General features: G+C 23.2%; 1 protein-coding gene across 3 annotated transcripts; it reads left to right on the top strand.

Annotated features, from left to right (window-relative positions):
• Positions 1-3,464: 3,464 nt before the first annotated feature.
• On the top strand, positions 3,465-17,932 carry LOC112592168 (pyridoxine/pyridoxamine 5'-phosphate oxidase-like). 3 transcript variants are annotated; one of them, XM_025336170.1, is made up of 7 exons: positions 3,465-3,672; positions 6,454-6,608; positions 6,753-6,848; positions 10,352-10,503; positions 12,686-12,785; positions 14,395-14,672; positions 17,738-17,861. In XM_025336170.1, exons 2-7 carry the CDS (start codon positions 6,606-6,608, stop codon positions 17,859-17,861), a joined length of 753 nt encoding a protein of 250 aa, XP_025191955.1. In that variant the 5' UTR covers positions 3,465-3,672; positions 6,454-6,605. The 3 variants fall into 3 exon arrangements, with proteins under 3 accessions (XP_025191955.1, XP_025191954.1, XP_025191953.1); XM_025336169.1 differs by having other exon boundaries at positions 6,454-6,620; XM_025336168.1 differs by lacking the exons at positions 3,465-3,672; positions 6,454-6,608; positions 6,753-6,848 and adding an exon at positions 8,063-8,320 and having other exon boundaries at positions 17,738-17,932.
• The last annotated feature ends 2,064 nt before the right edge of the window (positions 17,933-19,996 follow it).

Raw genomic sequence — 19,996 nt, 5'->3', positions numbered from 1 at the left:
GAGAGGAAAACTTCATGTACACAATATAAGTTCATTTTGTGTAGTTTTACTTATATATTTTGCTCTAGATTGAGTAGTTAAAAGATGATTTTTAAAGTTTTGTCAACAACTGAAATTTAATAACTCTTTGAAATTACCTCTGTTTTCTGACGGAGTATCGGAATCATTAAATTAACTACCGTTATCAAAGTGTTCTTGTATATAGAAATATTCTGTCAGCAAAGAAATGCTAATGTGTCAATAACAGATTTTAATTTGGCCCTATTTTCTAAGACTTGTTGATAATGCACAGTATTAAGTTAATTAATTATTATTTGATTTAAATAAATACCTATTTAAATTTTTTTTTTCATCTTAAATGGCATTCATATGATAAATATTTTGATCATGTGTCTCAAGGTACCCATCTTTCTATGGATGTTATGTTTTTTGATTCAGTGTCTGTTTTCGTATGATTATTAACAATTAATCAGTAAATACAAAATAAATTTTTACGTAATTTTGTTAAAAAGCAAATTATTTAACATGGAATCCTCATTTTTTTTTTTTATTGAACTTAAAAAAACATCAACAGCAAAGGTTATTAGTTTTTGTGTTTGTTACATAAAAAATATATAGACATATTAGATGGTTTTATGCGCATTTGCGATACCTACGTCACATTTTGTTTTATGATTTCTTTAATTAAGTTTTTTGTTTTGAGACCTATTTTTATCGATATTTGGGTTGTGGTCTAATCAAATAAAAACACTATACATACTATACCTATATTTTGTTCACCAAGGTCATATAAATAAAAATACAAAATATATTGCTAATTAATTACATTCAATTTAAGTATTTCTTAAATGTAAATAAATACGTATAGTTTTAGACGTATGTTAAGCTCAGGCAAGGTGCCAAAAAGAAAAACAACTTAATATTTGTAAACGAATCACTAATAAGTAATAACTCAATTCATAACAGGTTACAGGTAGATATTTTTTATATGCATATTAGGTAATTATTACACTCTTTGTTTTATACCTCAAACTACGAAATTTGGTAAAGATACGTACTTTTCAACAATTTTATATGAATCTACGTAACTAATAACCTGTCATTGAATCAATTGTATAAAAAACAATATTAAAAAAACTGCAGTTATTATTATTTAAATATTAAATAAAATTGTATAAATTATTTATTTATTTTGTGTATATTTATTTTTATTTAGGTAATAAAACTATTTTATTGAGTATAAAAAACTGATAATTTAACATAACTCATAGTGGATTATTTCAAGTTTTTGGGGTTAATATTTTTTGCAAATTACAACACAATATCTAAAATCATTATGTTTTTGAACAAACATCCAATTACGTCAAAATTTGATTTTCGAATTGACTTTAATTTGGGTTTTTGTTAAGCTTGTTTTTAAAACGTTTAGTAAGAATATTATGAGAATATTTATATCTATTCAATTTTCAAGTATTAAAGTTCAAAAAAATAGGACTTTTTATTGAGTAAAATATCATTTTAAATGTTAATTATTTTGAAGAATTTTGTAGAAAAAATTGAACTTGGAACGCTTGAAGAAAAAATTTTGTGTTTTTTAATTTTGAATTAGCCGAATAAAATAAAAATAAAAATAATAAATATACAACAAAATAATAGAAAAAATTATATTTTAACCATAAAAAGCTAATATAAATTAACAGATTATTCATATTTGTTTTAATTAAAAACATTTTATTTTGAAAACCAATATGATGTAAATGTTAGCATTTTACAGTAATTTTTTTAGTTTTCAATTATTTCAAAATCTAACATTATATGATGAGAAAATGTTATTCCTTTCTTACTATACAATAAAGTATTAATTATTATTTTAAATAATAGCCAACGAGTATTTTGTCATTGAAACATTTCTATTAAGAAAGAGGGGAGAAGGAGAAAAAAATTGAAATTCAAGTATTTAAAAAATGTTAATTTTTTTTAACTATTTAGGGTTATAATTTTTGTTCTTGTATCAAGCTGCTAAATTTTTTGAAAGTTGCTACTAACACACGAAAATTCCATTTACTAGAAGAGACAATATCAAATAGGTATGTATAAAAAAAAAATGAAGTTATTATTATTACAGAAGACACCTTAAATGGCAAACAAATATAAATGATTTAAAATTAAATATTATTACAATCAGAATTTAAACAAATTAATTATAAAAAATGGAAGAAATGAGAGGGGCATGCTTAGAAAATAACTCTGTATATAATATATTATATATTATAATTATTTCAATTAAAATAGTAATATAAACCATTGCTACACCACTGATAATTATTATTAGATCCAAAATGTAAATATTATACTTTATTACGGTTAAAATTATTGAATTTTTGCGACTATAATAATATCATGGTATTTGTTATGTTTACACACGACACGCCCAAAAATATATTATACGCTCTGATTTACGTCAAATTCATCATTATATTATTTACAAACAATACCACTTAAGCCGTGACAGCGTAATGTCTTCCATAATTTATGACTCTAGGTAAATACATAGGAATATGTCTATCGATTTTAAAACGCTAATTTCAATTTAATCTCTCCGTTCTTTGGGTTTTTATTTCTACCAGGTATATAATGGATGGAACGGTGGATTTTTTATACATAATACATTTCCACGGGTGAAATTTTCTTTTTATCCGCTCCTAGCTGTTCTCTACGAGTGCTCTTGTAGATGATTTGGTTTGATTACAGATTTAAAATAGGTTTTTTTATAGCTTTTCCTACTCTTACACTTATTGATTATTAGTACCTATAAGTAAATTTTTTTTTTTATCAATATTATTATTTACAAATTATAAGTTACTGGTTTTTAAACACGGTTAGAAATTAACGTAACATAGTATATACTATGTATACTAGTATGCTAATACATGATAGTTTATAGTCATTTTTTAAATAAAAGCTTATTGTTCTTTAGAAACATAATATTATCAAAATTATTATTCACCATAATAGTTATGTTTAGTTTTAAGTATTTAAATATTTCGCACAACACTGTATTCGTCTTTATCAAGTAGGTATTCTTATCAAGTGTGTAGGTATCTATAATATATTGTATAGGTACTACACAAGTTATTAAAAACTGTAATTTACTTATTTACTCTCAGTGGTGTATTTAAGGGGGGAAGGAAGGACAATCGCTCCAGGTGCCAAATTGTAAGTCTCTTAAAGGGGCGCTACGCTAGAAGTTAAATTTTTTCAAAGATACAGTAAAAATATTTTATTTTATTATAAAATAAAATAGTTGTTTTATTTTTCTTAATTTTTATTGATAAATTATAAGTGATACGTGATAAACGAATTCCACATGATTTTAACGCGTGTACTTTGTTCTACACTGGTGTAAGCAATATCATAGAACATAATAATATATATATTCAGTGGCAATATTACACTTGTTATTTGTTATAATATATGTTATTACCAGACAGACATCAATGTCAATCAGAATTCAGAATAGTATTTCGTATCGTTGATTATTATATCATTGACATTCATCGAAAATCGAGTGATAAAGAACTTAATTGGTAACGAAATTGATTTTCTGTATCAAATACTATACCAATGAGGTAATAAATATTATATTATATTTGAGTGTTGAAGAAATTTAAGGTTTGTATTAAATTTGTTCTTAGTTATGTAAAATATTAACAGTTGATTTTTCAATTTGCTTGTAGTATTATTTATTTAGAATAATAGAATTTACTTTTTCTACCTAATTAATATTTGACATTTAACAATATTATTTTGTAATAAACAAAACTACAGCTCTTAATATGGCTAATATCTAATAACAATTTTGGGTAGGTAGTTTATTATTTATTGGCTGTTTAATAAAATGTACTTTGTACCATTTGTATGCTTACCAGTTACCTGCTTATTTGCTTATTGCTTATGGTTTTGGAATTTTGATATACTGCTACTGTACTAAGATGGTTGGAAATTCTAATAAAAAGAAACTTAGTGGTTGCATGGTGCTTACTATTGAAAAAAAAGAAAAAAAATGCAACTGAAACTGCCAAAGTATTGGATAAACGTATAAGTTGTATGATTATTTTAAAAATGTTCCAAAATAATCAAAAGAGACAAGTAAGAATGATTATAATAATGAAATAAGTATAATTTATATTATATATAATATATATAGTGAAAACATGAAAAATATACTCCTGAAAGTTCTAAGTTAAGGTATCTCATAATATTTTTTTTTAAATAACAGCTAATAATATAATTTATATTTATTTTACTAGATCATAGGCTATATAATGATAGTCATATAACACAAAACAGCTCCAATGCTCATTGTTCCGAGTAAATTAATTATAATTTATCAACCAATATTATACTTCCATAATCCACAACACATAATAATAATTAATAATATACATTATTAAACCCATATGACTATCAAATAAAAATATCTATTAAGCCTATGGTAAAATTTATTTTGCTGTTTCGTGTTTACTAATTATTTTATTTTATATTATATCAATAAGGAAAATTATAAATATTTTGGTGTATCATTTTTAATGACAAGTAAAAAAAAAATTGTCTAAATTAAGAAAGGCTTAAACGATTTTTTAGGGTTTAGTTTTTTTTTAAGGGGGAAAAAGGATACCAATATATTTTTGCACCTAGGGCGTCAAAATCGTAAATATGCCTCTGTTTACTGTATATTAATCAGTTGAATATAATAACTACAGAGGAATTATTTTTTTTATAGATATACAAAAGGCATAACCGCAGCGATTTATTTATATTTTATATAGAACCTGAACAATATTATCATTATTATTATAATTTATATATAAAGAATAAAAATAATATAATCAATGGCCGTGAAATTAAAACATGTACAGTTATAAAATATTTTAATTTTAGTTTTGCAAGTCTAAAAAACACGTATTTGACATGAGTATAGGTAAAACACGAAGCTTATCGGTAATTAATGGATAATTACCTACACATATACAACATACATATATATTATAAAGGTATTGAGAAATGGGTGTTTAATATTAATGAAGACGACTAACGTATACGTGTTTCGTACGGAACAATTTAACGAATAGAGGTACCTACTTATTTTTTTAAATGCCAACGTTTTTATTTGTGTAACCTTAACATTTACTTTTAAGTCTGTAATACATGCTTATTGTGTGATTTTTATTAATAAGAATAAAATATACAACGCTGTTGTGTCTAGATTATTATTATTATGTAAACCAATTAATTTTATTGAATATTTATGATTTGTTCGCATATTGTTATATTTACCAACAATATTACTATTATGAAATTGGCTTTTATTATAATAAGTATATTGATATAATATTATACGTAATATAATGTAGGTACACCATAATATTGGTATTTTTCTTTAGGTGGACTATAGAGTAATTTTTGTTTTAAGTTGTTTATTATAATTTTTTAAGTTATTTACAATCTAAAATAATGTATAAAAATGAGTTATTTTAAAATGTGAAGGTGTTACATGTATTAGAAAGGCATGAATATGAGTAGGTAACCACATTAAAAATAGAGATGTAGATATACGTATTATGTAATAAAAAGATCTCTTGATCATTTGATGAGTTTGACTTGTTTATCTGGAAGTTCAACAAAATGAAGCTGATGGAATATGGAACTGTTCGGTATGGAGGAGTGAGTAGAACGTGGTGGCTGTTAAATGAAACCTTATGATGGTAGAGATTTTTACATCGTTTTGCAAAAAGATATTGGTAACGTACCAAGGGACATTGGCAATGTGTATAGGCAAAAATGTTTGAATGTTTTTGGTGTTTAGAGTTATTTTAAATACCTTTAATAATAATAATAATATACCCCTACCAAGTATAATTATGTATAAAGATATTTGTGAGGGCTATAATATTAAAAATATAAATTTCGAGTATATATTATTAATACATTAATATTATGAAATGGAGAACAATTATTTTTAACCTAATGATACAACAGTTACATAATAAATCGAATTTTTTTAAGTGAAATATCAATTTAACAATATTAATGAACGAGTTTATTTAAATTGTCGAGTTGCAGGAATTATAGACATGTGGTTGTGTACGCGTTAGGTTTAGGTATGTATAAGTAACTTTAGGTATCATATTTACGGTCGATCTTAATGCATGACATACCGATTTCGAAATTTGCGATTATATAGGCTTTAAAGAAAAAATAAAACAATAGCCTTCTAACGTAACGTAGAATAAATTACATAATAATATATATTTTTTTTACTGGAGAAGCCAAACAAACTGGAGGTGTACAGGAATACAATCTACCGTATCGCACTTATTTTCAATTGTAATATTGAACTAGATTTTTTAATTTAATTAGATACATAATTTTATTGATTAAATATTTTACCAGGTGCTCATTACAGTAATATACCACCACATTCAAGTGTCCACCGTAGTGGCGATAAAAGCTTATTTCGGTGTCTTAACTTCCATAAAGTCTTAAAATAAATATAATTTTTACAGATTACTTTGATTCTTTACCGAAAAATAAAATACAACACTATGGTAAGCTATAAAGTAGGTAATATCGATAAATTATCCTTTAAGTCTGCGTAATTAATTATTTAATAGTGACTATTAATATGTTCCAAAATTTTTGTATTTACTTTAATATTATGTTCAATAAGTTTTTGCTTTTACGTGTTCTAGTTGAATGTAAAGTCATTGCATCCTTTTGTTGGCCGTTTGGTCACGTCATATGCAACGCTAAGCACTCGAAGTCTTTCTTCGTTACGACCAGCTGAAGTAAGATTTCTAACTGAGAAAATATGTAGTACCTATTGAATATTATGTTGACTAACTATCTTTTAACGGATACATTTTTTAAGTTCTTACGTATAAATTTAAATTTAAAGATAATTTAAAGGCATGTAAATATCAAATATGTAGCAAATATTTTAATACATAAAAACATACATTGCATTTTCTATAATTTGTATAATTACCATTACCATTGACAAAACATAATATTACACAACATATAAATTAAAACATACATAGGTAAATATAGTAAACAGTAGTCAGTAAGTAATTAATTGAATCTGTTCAGCAGTGTTAATAGCAAGTTTTGTGAAATCTCTTAAAAATAATTTTTTCAGATGTATCTAGTTTAAATGCTTTATTGGGATTATATTTAGGAGTATATTTTTAGCGTATAATATTCAATTAAACTCTTCAAAGTCTTATTAGAATTATCTATGTATTATTAACTACATAATATTATTAAGTAATAAATATACAATTTAGCATATCATAGTTATAAGGTCTTTCTAAATGTCTATTATTTAAAAAAAAACTCCAATTCAAGGCCTCTTTCGCTTATAGACAGGACGCAGATCCACAATAATTATATCAATTATAAAGTACTTAGCTATTTATACTTTAAACGAGCTGCAATTTTAATAAACCTTCAGTAGGTAGATACATTTAGTTTTTGAAAAAAAAAAAAAGTAAAAAACATTGACGTTTTCAGTACATACTTGATTGTTAAAACATGTTAATGTAGCTTTTCCATGTTTCGATTTTAAATTAATGGGCAAACTTTTTTTATTTAAAGTAAATTTATACGCGTTATATAATAATATATTTATAAAATTATACTCTTATGTTAAAAAAACCATATTATGTATAGTTAAATATTTACATCAATGTATGATATATATATCTTTATGATATATATATAGTTTATAATAGGTACTGTTTCAAAATATAATGTTACATTAGATATTTGATATATTTGGTTATCAAGTTTTCACCCTCGTTTCCCGAAAAAACACTTACATGTTTTATATAGAATGGTAGGTATCTTTATTGGTCTTCTAATCGCTCTGCTATTTTTTCAGTTTATTTCATATTGCACATGCAGTAGGTAGGTAGATATTAAATTTACTAGTAATTTGTTAATTGTTGTCATTAAATCATTACTATAAAATTAAAGGTTTTTGTTATTTCGGTAAAATTTATTATATTGTTTGATATAAGTAAAAATGCCGGTTATTTCTTCTTGTGTCGTTTGTAATTATCGATTTACCTATGTCGATTGTCCAGTAAAATGTGACGGTTGTTCAATGTGCGTTCACAGAAAATGTTCTAAGTTGTCCGCTGAAGAACTTAAGTGCTTAAGCTCAAAAAATGGAATTTTAAAATTTTTTTGCGAATTATGTGAGCACGATTCAAACGAACAAGCTAAAATTGGACAAAACAATGTACAGTCGTTGGTAAACACTCACTGTTAAACGTTAAAAATAGTATATTATATTTACCTCGATATAGTGTCGATTGCCATAATTCATAAATTGGGTCAGCAAGTCAATTGGAATAATTTAAGTATGGGCGTAGAGTTTAATCAATATTTTTTGGTAAACTGTTGTTAAAAGATTATTTAAAGTAAAAAAATAAAGTTAGTACCTATGTAGGTAAATAAGGACGAAGTATTAAGCTTACGTATAGTTGTATAATAATATAATACTGAAATAATAATTATAAATTTAAATTTAAACTTTGATTAAAAACACATTTTCTTAAAAATTATTTAAATGTGTTTATCTTCTAAAGCAGTATTTTACAATCTTTTATAACGACTTCATTTTGAATTTCAATTTTTAATGACCTCAACATATATTTTATTTATATACACGCATAGAAGTGCGATACAAAAAACATAAAATATATATAATAAATACAATTATTTTTAATTAAAAAAAAAATTATTTGTTATTGTTGCTATACCATAATATTTTATTTTAATTTAAATATTATTTTTAAATCGAGGTTCTTAATGGATTGGTTATTGAGATTATTTCGTCAACCTTTGGTTTAATATCTTGTTAATCTATAATTATAATTCTCATAGTTGTTGTGATTTTCAGTGGGCTTCTAGTTTTATTTTAATTGAAATTACTGTGAAAAATTCATTTTTATACAAATATGAGGTTAAAAAAAAATAATGAGTATTTTTAATATTTTTATTATGTAATATTGTAATATTTATTGATTTTATTATATTACTACTTTATCTTATAATTAAAATTTTTTAATTTTTTGAATTGATTCAAATCATATGATAGCGACCCTTAATAATTAGTTGATGACCCTCGGGTTGAGAAAAACTGATCTTAAGTCTATAAACTTAAATAAATTATTAAAACATCAAATAAAAAAATAAGAAAAACTGTTATACATGTATATTTACCTACCTTACTATTTAAGTTGGTATTAAGTAGTTTTTCTAACATACATTTTTTTATGCAATATTAACTAAGTTCACTGTAAATGGTAATTTTCTCTTTATTATTTTTTAACATTTAAAAACTTGAGATAAATATTGATTGTAAATTGCTTATAAATTATATTACGTATTACATAACAAGCATTATAAATTAATCCATAGCCATAGATAGATTAGGTAGGTACGTATTATGTAATTATAATATTAAGTGTTATTCATTTTTAAATATATTTATGACGATATTAATACACAAAAGCACTACTGGAATAAAATATAATTAATATATCAACGAAAATATATTATAAGCTTTTATTATTGTACATATTGTTTACAAAATATAAATAAAAGGTTTAAGAGAAATAAGAATAAATAAATCATAGAACTATTATGAATGTAAAAACTTCCTGTCACGATCGTTAACTAATATTTTACTAAATATGGATCTCGTCTATATTCAGTAATCACTACAAGTATTATATACTAGATAAAATATTCATCTTCATTAATAATAATTTATTTTCCTTGACAACTAAGTTTTTTCGTATATTCTTTATCGTTTCTGTGAATGATCTTTGATGATTCATTAATATATAAAGTTACTTTAAACCTACCATTTACGAGAGACAACTATATTTTGTTTAAAGTAATTTGTGTTGGTTAGAAAATTTTTCATAATCATGATTATTAACTGATTTTGTAGTGAAATTATAATACGTGGTATACTCGTATTTACGTAATGAACTTAAAACAATTTATTTTATTTTTCAAATAATAAATGTTTAATTTCGAAGAACATTTATCATGTATTATTGTTTTTTTTCTACTACTTATATTATATCGTTACGTACGTTACACAAATAAAAAACTTTTACCTAATATAGTTTACAAAATATATTACTTTAAAATAATTTTAGGTAGGTATAAAAATTACATATTAAACTAGCTATAGATAAACAATTGTTGGTACTTTCGTTAACGTAAAATGATAATGACATATAAAATTGTAATTATTTGTTTACAGGTCGAATCTTTGCATGAACATAGTGGTCTACATAAAATAAATATATCATCGAAGAATCCTATTGAAATTTTTAGTAAATGGTACAACGAACATATGGTAGCTAATGCATCTGTGACTTCTGCTAAAGCATTTAGCTTGGCCACCGTTTCAAAGTAAGATAGCATAATATATTTAAAAATATTATTTTCTATTCATTATAGTTTAAAATTTTAGATATTTAGAAAACAGAATACAATAATATTATATAAAATGTTTAAAAACATGTTTGTAACTTAGGTCACCGATGTTTGGTAAGTAAAACTATTAAACTGCGTTAGTATTGTATAATCTATAACACGAGTATTTTAAGATAAAGTAAATAATTATTGTAAAATATTGTGATAGTATGACGGTGTTATTTATTTTTTATGAACACGTTTCGGAAAAATATCTTTACAATTTTTTTTAGTTGTGTAGCATAACTATAATAATTAATACATTGAAAAAAACTGATATATTGTTAAATTGCCATATTGGTATAATTTAATATTTATATTATTAATTATTATTTGTTATGATTTTTATCTAATAAAACCGAAAAAACTGCTAAAAACCATAACTATAACAACTGTCTCATCTACGCAACTTAACAAAAAGGCAACCAAACTTAATTTAACGTTAATTTAATGTTAACATTTTGGTTTTAATTTTATAATGAATGGATTTAAATCTGATTTGTTAAGTTTGTTCCAGTAGTAACTAAAATTAAAAATGTTAATTTTAGAAATTGGCCATTTTACAAAACAAATGAGCACAGTAGCGCTGGGAAATTACATTTACCTTGTGTTAATAATTATCCACTCTGTATAGTTCGTGAATTTTAGCAATTTTACAGCATATAGTCATATTTTAATACTAGCTATAACACTACAACTTGTTTTATTTTTTTGAATAGTGAACCCTATTTATTTTTTTGAGGTATGGATTTTTCACTATTTAGTTTTTGGTTATCTATTTATAAAATTTATTAAGTTGTAATTATTTAAAATTTGAAAATAAATTGATATTTTTTAATTTTTCCAAAAGCTCAAAAATTCGTATTAAGTAATTTTTTATGGATTCATCTATATTTTTATGTAAAGAGATGACAAAAATTTATAAATTTATTATACCAAATCATAACATGTATTTCCAACTGTAACTCTAAAATCGATGTACCTATTTTAAGGTTGAAAAAGGTTTTATTTGACCAATTTTGGGTTTAGGACTATAGATTGAAAAAAGTAACTAGAAACCAATTTTCCATGTTATAGTTTCTCGAAAAACGAGATAAAACTACCAACAACTGTCAAAGAAGTTTGAAAAACATCTCCCTAGAATATGATACGATATAAGATGATTTAGAACTACTACTTTCATCAAGTAAAGCAAAGATTCAAAACCCAATCTCTGCTGTATTTTTGTTTGATTTTTTTTCATAATTAAGTTATGACACTTTAAATGTATTTTTAGTTAAAATATTTTAAAACACCAGTGGAAAATAATTTAAGTAATTAAAATAAAAAAGAATTTGTTTTATAAAAATTATTGTAAAAACTAAAACCAAAAAAACTAATATATGTGTAACGTGTATAATAAAATAATTAAATAAGTAATAAAAAAAATTGAAATTGTTATCAGTTGTGTACAGTGAAGTGAAAAATTGTGAGCCATACTGATAAATATAGTATATTATATTTATATATTTAAATACGAAAAAAAAATCATGAGTTATAAATATTATAAGTATACGTATATTTTCGCATAACCATGAGTATTTCTTATATGAATATAAGTATTTCGTAAGTATCCGTGATATTATGTTAAGTGCTAATAATACACCAATAGATGATATTTATTTTTTAAATTTACTTAACCTTTGAAAATGTAAAATTAACTTACCTCATATTACTTTTGAGTTAAGAACTTTTTATACACCTGTTTTAAAATTGAAGACTTTGATGATTCTGTAGTACCTATAGTTTTGTTGAGACCGATTTTATTGTAATAATATCTGTTATTTATCTAAATTTTAAGTATTATTATAACAAATTTACAAATTTAACGACAAATACTAAATTATGTTTAGCATAGTTAATTTATAATTTTTGAAATATCAAATAGGTTCTTGATTTTCGTCTAGGATAATAATATTTCCAAAACGTGATAAAATAAATAAGATATAGTTAATTTAGTTTAAAATTTTAACTAAGATTCAAAATAATTACTGAATTGCTAAAATAAATATTTTAATACGAAATATGCACGGTGGTCTTACAATGAGTAATAATAATTTATTTTCATCTTGGGTTTCAGCACCGGAAAGGTATCTTGCCGTAGTTTAATATTACGACGCTTGGATGAAGATGGGTTTGTGATGATGACTGATGGAAGAAGTAGAAAATCAAATGATTTGGTAATTTAATATCAAATATAATGTATTATACACCACACGCGTAGTTTTTTTCTCACAAATTGATAAGTTAGTAAGAAAATTATTAAATTTATAGTCATAAGGAAATATAAGGATACAATTTACACCATGAATTTAAAATAAAATAAAAATAATAAATGTTTTAAACAATCGCATGCCAGAGAAACGTTTAATATAGGTATTAAGTACCTATAGTTTAACTGTTTTATTTTAATAATAAATAATCATTTATAATATTTATTGATACTAATACTTAAACTTAAATTATGTTATGTAATGGAAAGAAATACCAAATTATGTAATATGAGTTTAAGTTTCAAAATGTTTCTAGAAAATATGTTAGTACGTAATGTAAAATACAGGTAAAGTAGGTATGATTTACAATATTTAATAAAATAAATAAATACTGACTAAAGCTGTTTCAAATGAAAATGAAAAATATTTTTAGTTTGTTACAAAGGATTAAATTAAAATTGTAAAAAAAATTAAATAACCTTATTATTTATCTATATTTTATAAGTATAAAATAGTTAATATTTAGTTATGTTGACGTTTTGTATAATACAATAATTTACACAGTTATATACATAGATAATATAAATATTAAATATATCATATTAACAATGGTGATTTAGTACTGATGGAAATTTATCAGTTTTGAAGCATATATCATCATTTAATTTTATCGTTCCCTATTTTTTAGTCTATTATAATTATCAATAATGATTTATTATAATTTATCTATAGGTTAGGTCAAGAGACTTTAACCTACGACTTGCTATCTCTTTTTAGAAGGCCTACAATTAATGATTCTGCTTTTCATTAACACATAAATGACTCGTGCATAAATCTTTTTTTTTTATGTATAAAAATAAAATTATCATTTCATGAATGAAAACTTAGTTGTTCAATAAACAAAATTACTCGTTTATCATAATTTAAAATAAAATAAAATACTAAAATAATAAATAAAACAAGATCAATGTCAGAAATCATACTAAGCATTTAAAAAAGTTACATGAGTATAATTTTCTTTATTTTCTTTTTACATATTAAATTATCAATAAAATAATTCATAATATATTAAGTTAAATATGACGAGGAGAAGAGGAATTATTTTTATTATTTATGAGACATTTGGGATTATAATACAAATGAAAGTGCCTACTGACATTAAAAGTAAGAAGAACTATTGGTTATGTTAAGTACATATATTATTATCACGTTTTTCGTATTCGTCATTTAAATAAAATAGTAGAATTATACACATAATATAATATACAATCATATAGTATACTAGCGTATAAGGAGATACTTGGAAGTGTTTTTGAAACAAATTCATAAAATAAAAATTAAAAAATGTTTAGAAGTGTCAATAAAAACATAATTTATAAAAAAAATCCTATATTATTATATATATATGTATATATAATGTTTACATAATACATGTTACCTATATATTATGGGGATAATATTACATTACAATATCGATTTCAACATGTTATATTTTAAATATCTACTTTATTTTAAGTTCATAAATTCCATTTGTTTTAAATATTATGCAATTATGCCAAAATGTTTGTGTGTATAGGCGGAAAACCCCCAGGCTTCCATGGTGTTTTTGTGGTTGGGCCAAACGTCAGACAGCTTGCCCCAGACCAGGCAGGTGCGTATCGAAGGCACCGTTAAAAAGCTGACCACGGATAATATGAAAGAGCTGTACGACATTGAACCGCTGTTTTGTAAAATTCGTGCGCAGATCTGTGAGCAGGGAAAGGTAGTAGAGTGGGAGCAATTAAAGCGCGACCACGATCAGTTATTCGAAAAAGTGACCAAGTACAATGTCCAGCTTCCTAAGCCCGACCACGTGTAAGTACTTATATGTTTAAAATAAATCAACTATATATAGAATAATTAATAAAACGTCTACTGGAAGAGTGCATAACTATGAACATAGATTAGCCATAGAACATAGAGGAAGATTGTAAAGAAAAGACTGAACTTGAACATGGTTGGGTAATGGAAAATTTAAATATTTAAACAATACTTATATCATAACGATGAATTAAATTTTTAACTAAATATTGTAGTAGGTAGATATAAATATTTTTTTTTTTAAAGAATAAAATAAAAAATTCTACAATTTATTTATATTAATGATAACCATAAAAATTAATTTTGAAACTAATAGTATAAACTATAAAATACGAGTATAAGAGCTTACTGTTTTTTTGTTTTTAATTTAATTGATTGAATGTGGAGTATATAATAAAATTGGTTGTAAGGAAGTTGAGCAGCGAAGCAACCAATTTTTTTAGTCATCACCCTTGGATATATTAAATTATTTTTTACAAAAAATACTCCATATTATACAATAAATAATAATTACTAACATTATACATTGCTATTATCTATTTATTAACTTAAGTTAGGTTACTTTACATGTACCTTAAAAATATACCTTCTTAGTTTTTATTAAATAAAAAATATAAAGTGGTATTAATAAAATAAAATAAATTTAACTATTCTGATATTTAAAACATGTATAAATAATAATAATAATAATTTATATGTATTTGTTTATACATTACCTAGTATAAATATATAATTTATAAAAAAAAAAATTGTCACTACCTATGTATTTTCGATATTTTTTAATTTTTATAGAAATGACTTTTGTGGAAACGTGTAATATATTTTCAAGTGTTTTAACTTATTAACAAAATTGTATTACATAAACTATTAAGTGACAGAAAAAAATCAATAATTTAAAATATCTATATTAATAGCACAAAAAATATTTTTATATTTAAATTTTAGATCTATTAACACAAGTTTTACGTAAAAATTCCAATTTACCACAATTTTTTTGTTTTTGTTTAGAACTACATTTTTTAACGTTTTACTTTAAAAATCCAAACAAAACACAATTTTTACTAAAAACTACCCTCGATATTAAATATCATAGCATTTTATTTGGTATAATAATTGTTTTCAGATATATAAAAGATACACATTGTTGTACCTAAAACCAGATATTATAATCATATTGAAAAAATAGAATTTATTCCAAATTTACTAATGTTTTATTATATTTCTCGAATGCTTATGTAATGAATATGAACAAGAGACAAATATAGCAGTGAAAAATTTAATAAGCTTAAATGTTTAAAATATTTGAAAAATAATAATTATTAATTATCATTCCCTACCTATAGCGGTTGAAATTAATTCTCAATTAGTGATAATTTATAAATATTAATAATATTAAGTAATTATTATTTATACTTATAACAACAAGTTAGCTGTTAAATTTTATTTTGAGTAATCGTATTTAGTGTAATTTAGAAAAATAAAATAAATTAAAAGTCAATAAGTAAAAGAATAATTTACTATGCTAAAAAAGTAAAAACGATATTGGAATAAAAATATATTTTTATTTTTATAATTCTTAAATTCTTATTAATATTTTTTGATATAATAATAATTAATAACCATTAAAAACACAGAAAACAATAATTATACTGGAATACTATAATAGTATATTATAATAAGTAGGTAGGTACTATAAATTATTATTAGATATTATAACTTATGAGTAATGTAAATATTATATTAATATTTAATATTTTTGATGATATTAACATAAAAATGTTATGCATTTATTTTTACCTAAATCAAATTAATAAAAATAATAATATTATTAGTTTAATATTATAAACATAATGAAAAAATAAGTGTACCTTGTAGAATTATATAAAGTATAGTTGTATATATACGTAAATAAAAATTTTGTTATATGAAATTACAAATTACAATATCACACATTTATAATTCATCGTATTATTATATTATTTATATTATATTATTATTCTTATATGTATAAGGTTGTATTAATACTTTGATAGTCCTTATGACTATGATTTCAAAATGGTTGAATGGTTTTATTTTGATATACTTAAGTTCTATTTAATTAATAAATGTTAACTCTGTAAATTGTCACTGCAGACATGTAGGTTTATAATAGGTATCATCGTAGATACATATTATGTTATGGTTAATGTATACGTATTTTTAAAGCGAGACACTCGTCAGTCGTTAATATCTAAAGTGTTTCTAAATGGCTTTTGGGTACTTATTGATTCGATGTTAATGCGTAATTACGTAAACAATATACATTAAAATTTAATACTTTCTATACGGACTTCATTTACACACTACGTTTCTGCGTTTAATAAGATAATAAAGTGATGAGACGAGGTTAACGTACATAAGGACCGGTCATGTCATGCTCATACATTTTTATATTCCCCCTTTTACATTCTATAAAATATATAGAATTGTATTATTTTGTCAATTGAAAGGGTCTAGGTTTAGATAATAAACTGTTATCGGTTGTTTTTAGCCAATGGCCAAAAATATTGATTAAAGGACATACAACGACTGAAACTTATAAGGATGGTACTATTTTGTACAAACCTTAATATGATTGTAGATAAAGTCGTACACAAGTTTTTCAATTTGCGCTCAAAACAATCCAAGAGCTTTGAAAAATTAATTCGTTGTAGTTAGTTCTATAAGTAAACTGATCAGCTCGGAACTTAGAAATAAAAATTTGTCGCATTGTTTAATAGTTTAATACCATTAACTTACAAACATTGACAAAACTTAATAGTTATAATGTACCTATGTCATATATTGTAAATATATTTTCATATCATTCTCCAATTATTTTTAAAACTATAATAAATGTTATGAAAATCAAGAAAACCAAATAATTTTACTCAAGTTATTGCTATATTATGTCGTTAAATATTATATACACTTATATACATAATAAAAAGAATACACATAGAATAACTTATAACTAATAAATAACGATGATTGATGTAAGTATTATTTATATATATATATATATATATTTTTAATTACAGCGTTGCTTACAAACTCATGCCCGACGTGATTGAATTTTATGAAGCGATTGGTCAGAAAATCGGTGACAGATTATTGTTCACCAAAGATGGAATTTCATGGCAACCAAAACATATAGCTGCATAACAATAACAATACTTATTTTATTATAGGAAATGATTTAAAAAAAAAAAAAAATGATGAGTGAATCACGCACTTTTTTTTTTTAAAATTTTGTACACCATAGCTGATCAAGGGATATAATTTTTTTTTAATTTGAATAAATTATTCACTATTATAAACGAGCTACCTATGTCTTTAATATTATTTAAAATTTAAGAACATCATATTTTGCAGGTTGAATGATATTACAAATATTTATAACTGCAGTCTTGACTGATAATAGTTTTACAAATATGTAGATTATAATAATATGTACTATTAGCATGGTACCTAGTTATTTTTCAGTTTAAAATACATTATGAATTTAAGCTAATACACTGCCGCACCTATGGATACGCAACATGTAGGTAAAAAAATAAGTAGTGCCATACCCATAACGTGCGATTATAATGAAATTTTTTATAAAAATATTTAAAGGTCACGAATAGGTAGTGTTAATGTTTACATCTATTGCATGTTTATGTTTGAGCAAAAGAAAATAATTTTAACATGCTTTAGATACTATACTACATTCATTATTCATATATTATATAGGTATTATACTAGCCACTAGGTACACACTGTAATAACAATTGTAAACAGCAGATTTATTTTATCTTGGCGTTTTTTTTTTTTGTACTTTTTTTAGAAATTGTTTTAAATTAGGTATAAAACATAACGATATTGATATAACATTGCAACAAATTGTTTCTATAGTGATTAAAAGTTAGAATAGTTTGATACATATTTACTAATTATTAATGCGTCAAATACATCAGAGTTTCGAAATTCGGAATAAATAAACAGTTACAATTGCAACATATTATTCGAAATAAGATTGTATTTACATAATTTTACATAAAAATTAAATATCGATTTAATTTAATCATAATAATAATAATAATAACAAAATATAAGTATTTAGGTAATATAGATATTTAAATAAATACCTATAATATATGAGGTATGTAATATGTATAGGCAAGGGCTTAAGCTTTAAAGCAAACACCTAATTTTATTGGAATTTAAATTAAAATTATTAATATAAGTAATCTTATTACCAATGCGTTGACAAATTTTACATATTTCAGAAATAGACAGATTCCAGTGTTTTAAACTTCTAACTAAAATAAATAGTTGTCAAATATAACTTTGTAAAGAAATATATTTCAATTCAATAAGTTTAATTATTTTGTAAATTAAAAACTTAATTAATCCTAGTATTTTTTTTTTTTTTAATGTAATCACAATTTTAATAAAATAAATGTTTTAAAATATTAGATATTTATTTTTATGTTAAATTACGAAATATTTTTGCAAAGCAAATTTGTAAGTTCCGTTTCCGGCATTATGCTATTTATTTTTTGCTTGTGAGCTTGCCAAAACACCGGAGTAACCTTACACTGCATGCTTATTTATTTCATAAGTCTAAAATAGGTAGACACTATTTTTTCCAGTTCTAAATACGTAAACCAAATCTTAATATAGTTGTTTTAAATTAAATAATAATTGTTATTATAGAGGTTTAGATATTAATTAAATATTAATTAATTATTTTAATATCCTAATCAATTATGATTGATCGTTTGAATCATTGCAAACAAATAATAATTTAAATATAACATTTTTACCTTAAATTGTGGATTCAGGTTATGTGCAAGGGTAGTTGAGAATCGTGTATTTTTAAATAATTTCTTTATATAGGTACATTGTATATAAGAGTAATAACTGCATATTAAAAAGAGCATGCAGATAAATTAAATTTGCTTCAGAGCTCAAATAATTCTGTATCTTGGTATTGGGCTAGGTATGTAATGAAACATTTAACTATTATTATTTATGAATTAAGAAAACTGGTATATAGTAAGCATATTTGTTAGTTGTTACTGTTGCTGGTGTTGCTATTGAAGCAGGTATATACGTATTGTATGTTTGTGCATAGGAAAATAATTAGTCTAGAAAGTATTTAACGATTTAATACCAGTCAAATAATTAAGGCACTTATTAAGTATAGTAATATACTATAATATTATATGATGCCAATACAACAAACTTTTTATAAGCACATATTTCAAAGGTAAATTATTGTACATGTATATTATAACTGTATAGATACGTTT

Source organism: Melanaphis sacchari, unplaced genomic scaffold (genome assembly GCF_002803265.2).
Source record: "Melanaphis sacchari strain LSU unplaced genomic scaffold, SCAv2.0 Contig159_pilon_pilon, whole genome shotgun sequence".
Taxonomy (NCBI): Eukaryota; Metazoa; Arthropoda; class Insecta; order Hemiptera; family Aphididae; genus Melanaphis; species Melanaphis sacchari.
The sequence above is the reverse complement of the archived record's forward strand: the minus strand, read 5'-3'. Positions and strand labels throughout refer to the sequence as shown.

Coding starts and splice junctions, on each gene's coding strand:
- LOC112592168 (XM_025336168.1), top strand. CDS start 8,090: ATGCCGGTTATTTCTTCTTGTGTCGTTTGTAATTATCGATTTACCTAT. Junction 8,321..10,351: donor AAAACAATGTACAGTCGTTG/GTAAACACTCAC, acceptor ATTTGTTTACAG/GTCGAATCTTTGCATGAACA. Junction 10,504..12,685: donor AGCTTGGCCACCGTTTCAAA/GTAAGATAGCAT, acceptor CTTGGGTTTCAG/CACCGGAAAGGTATCTTGCC.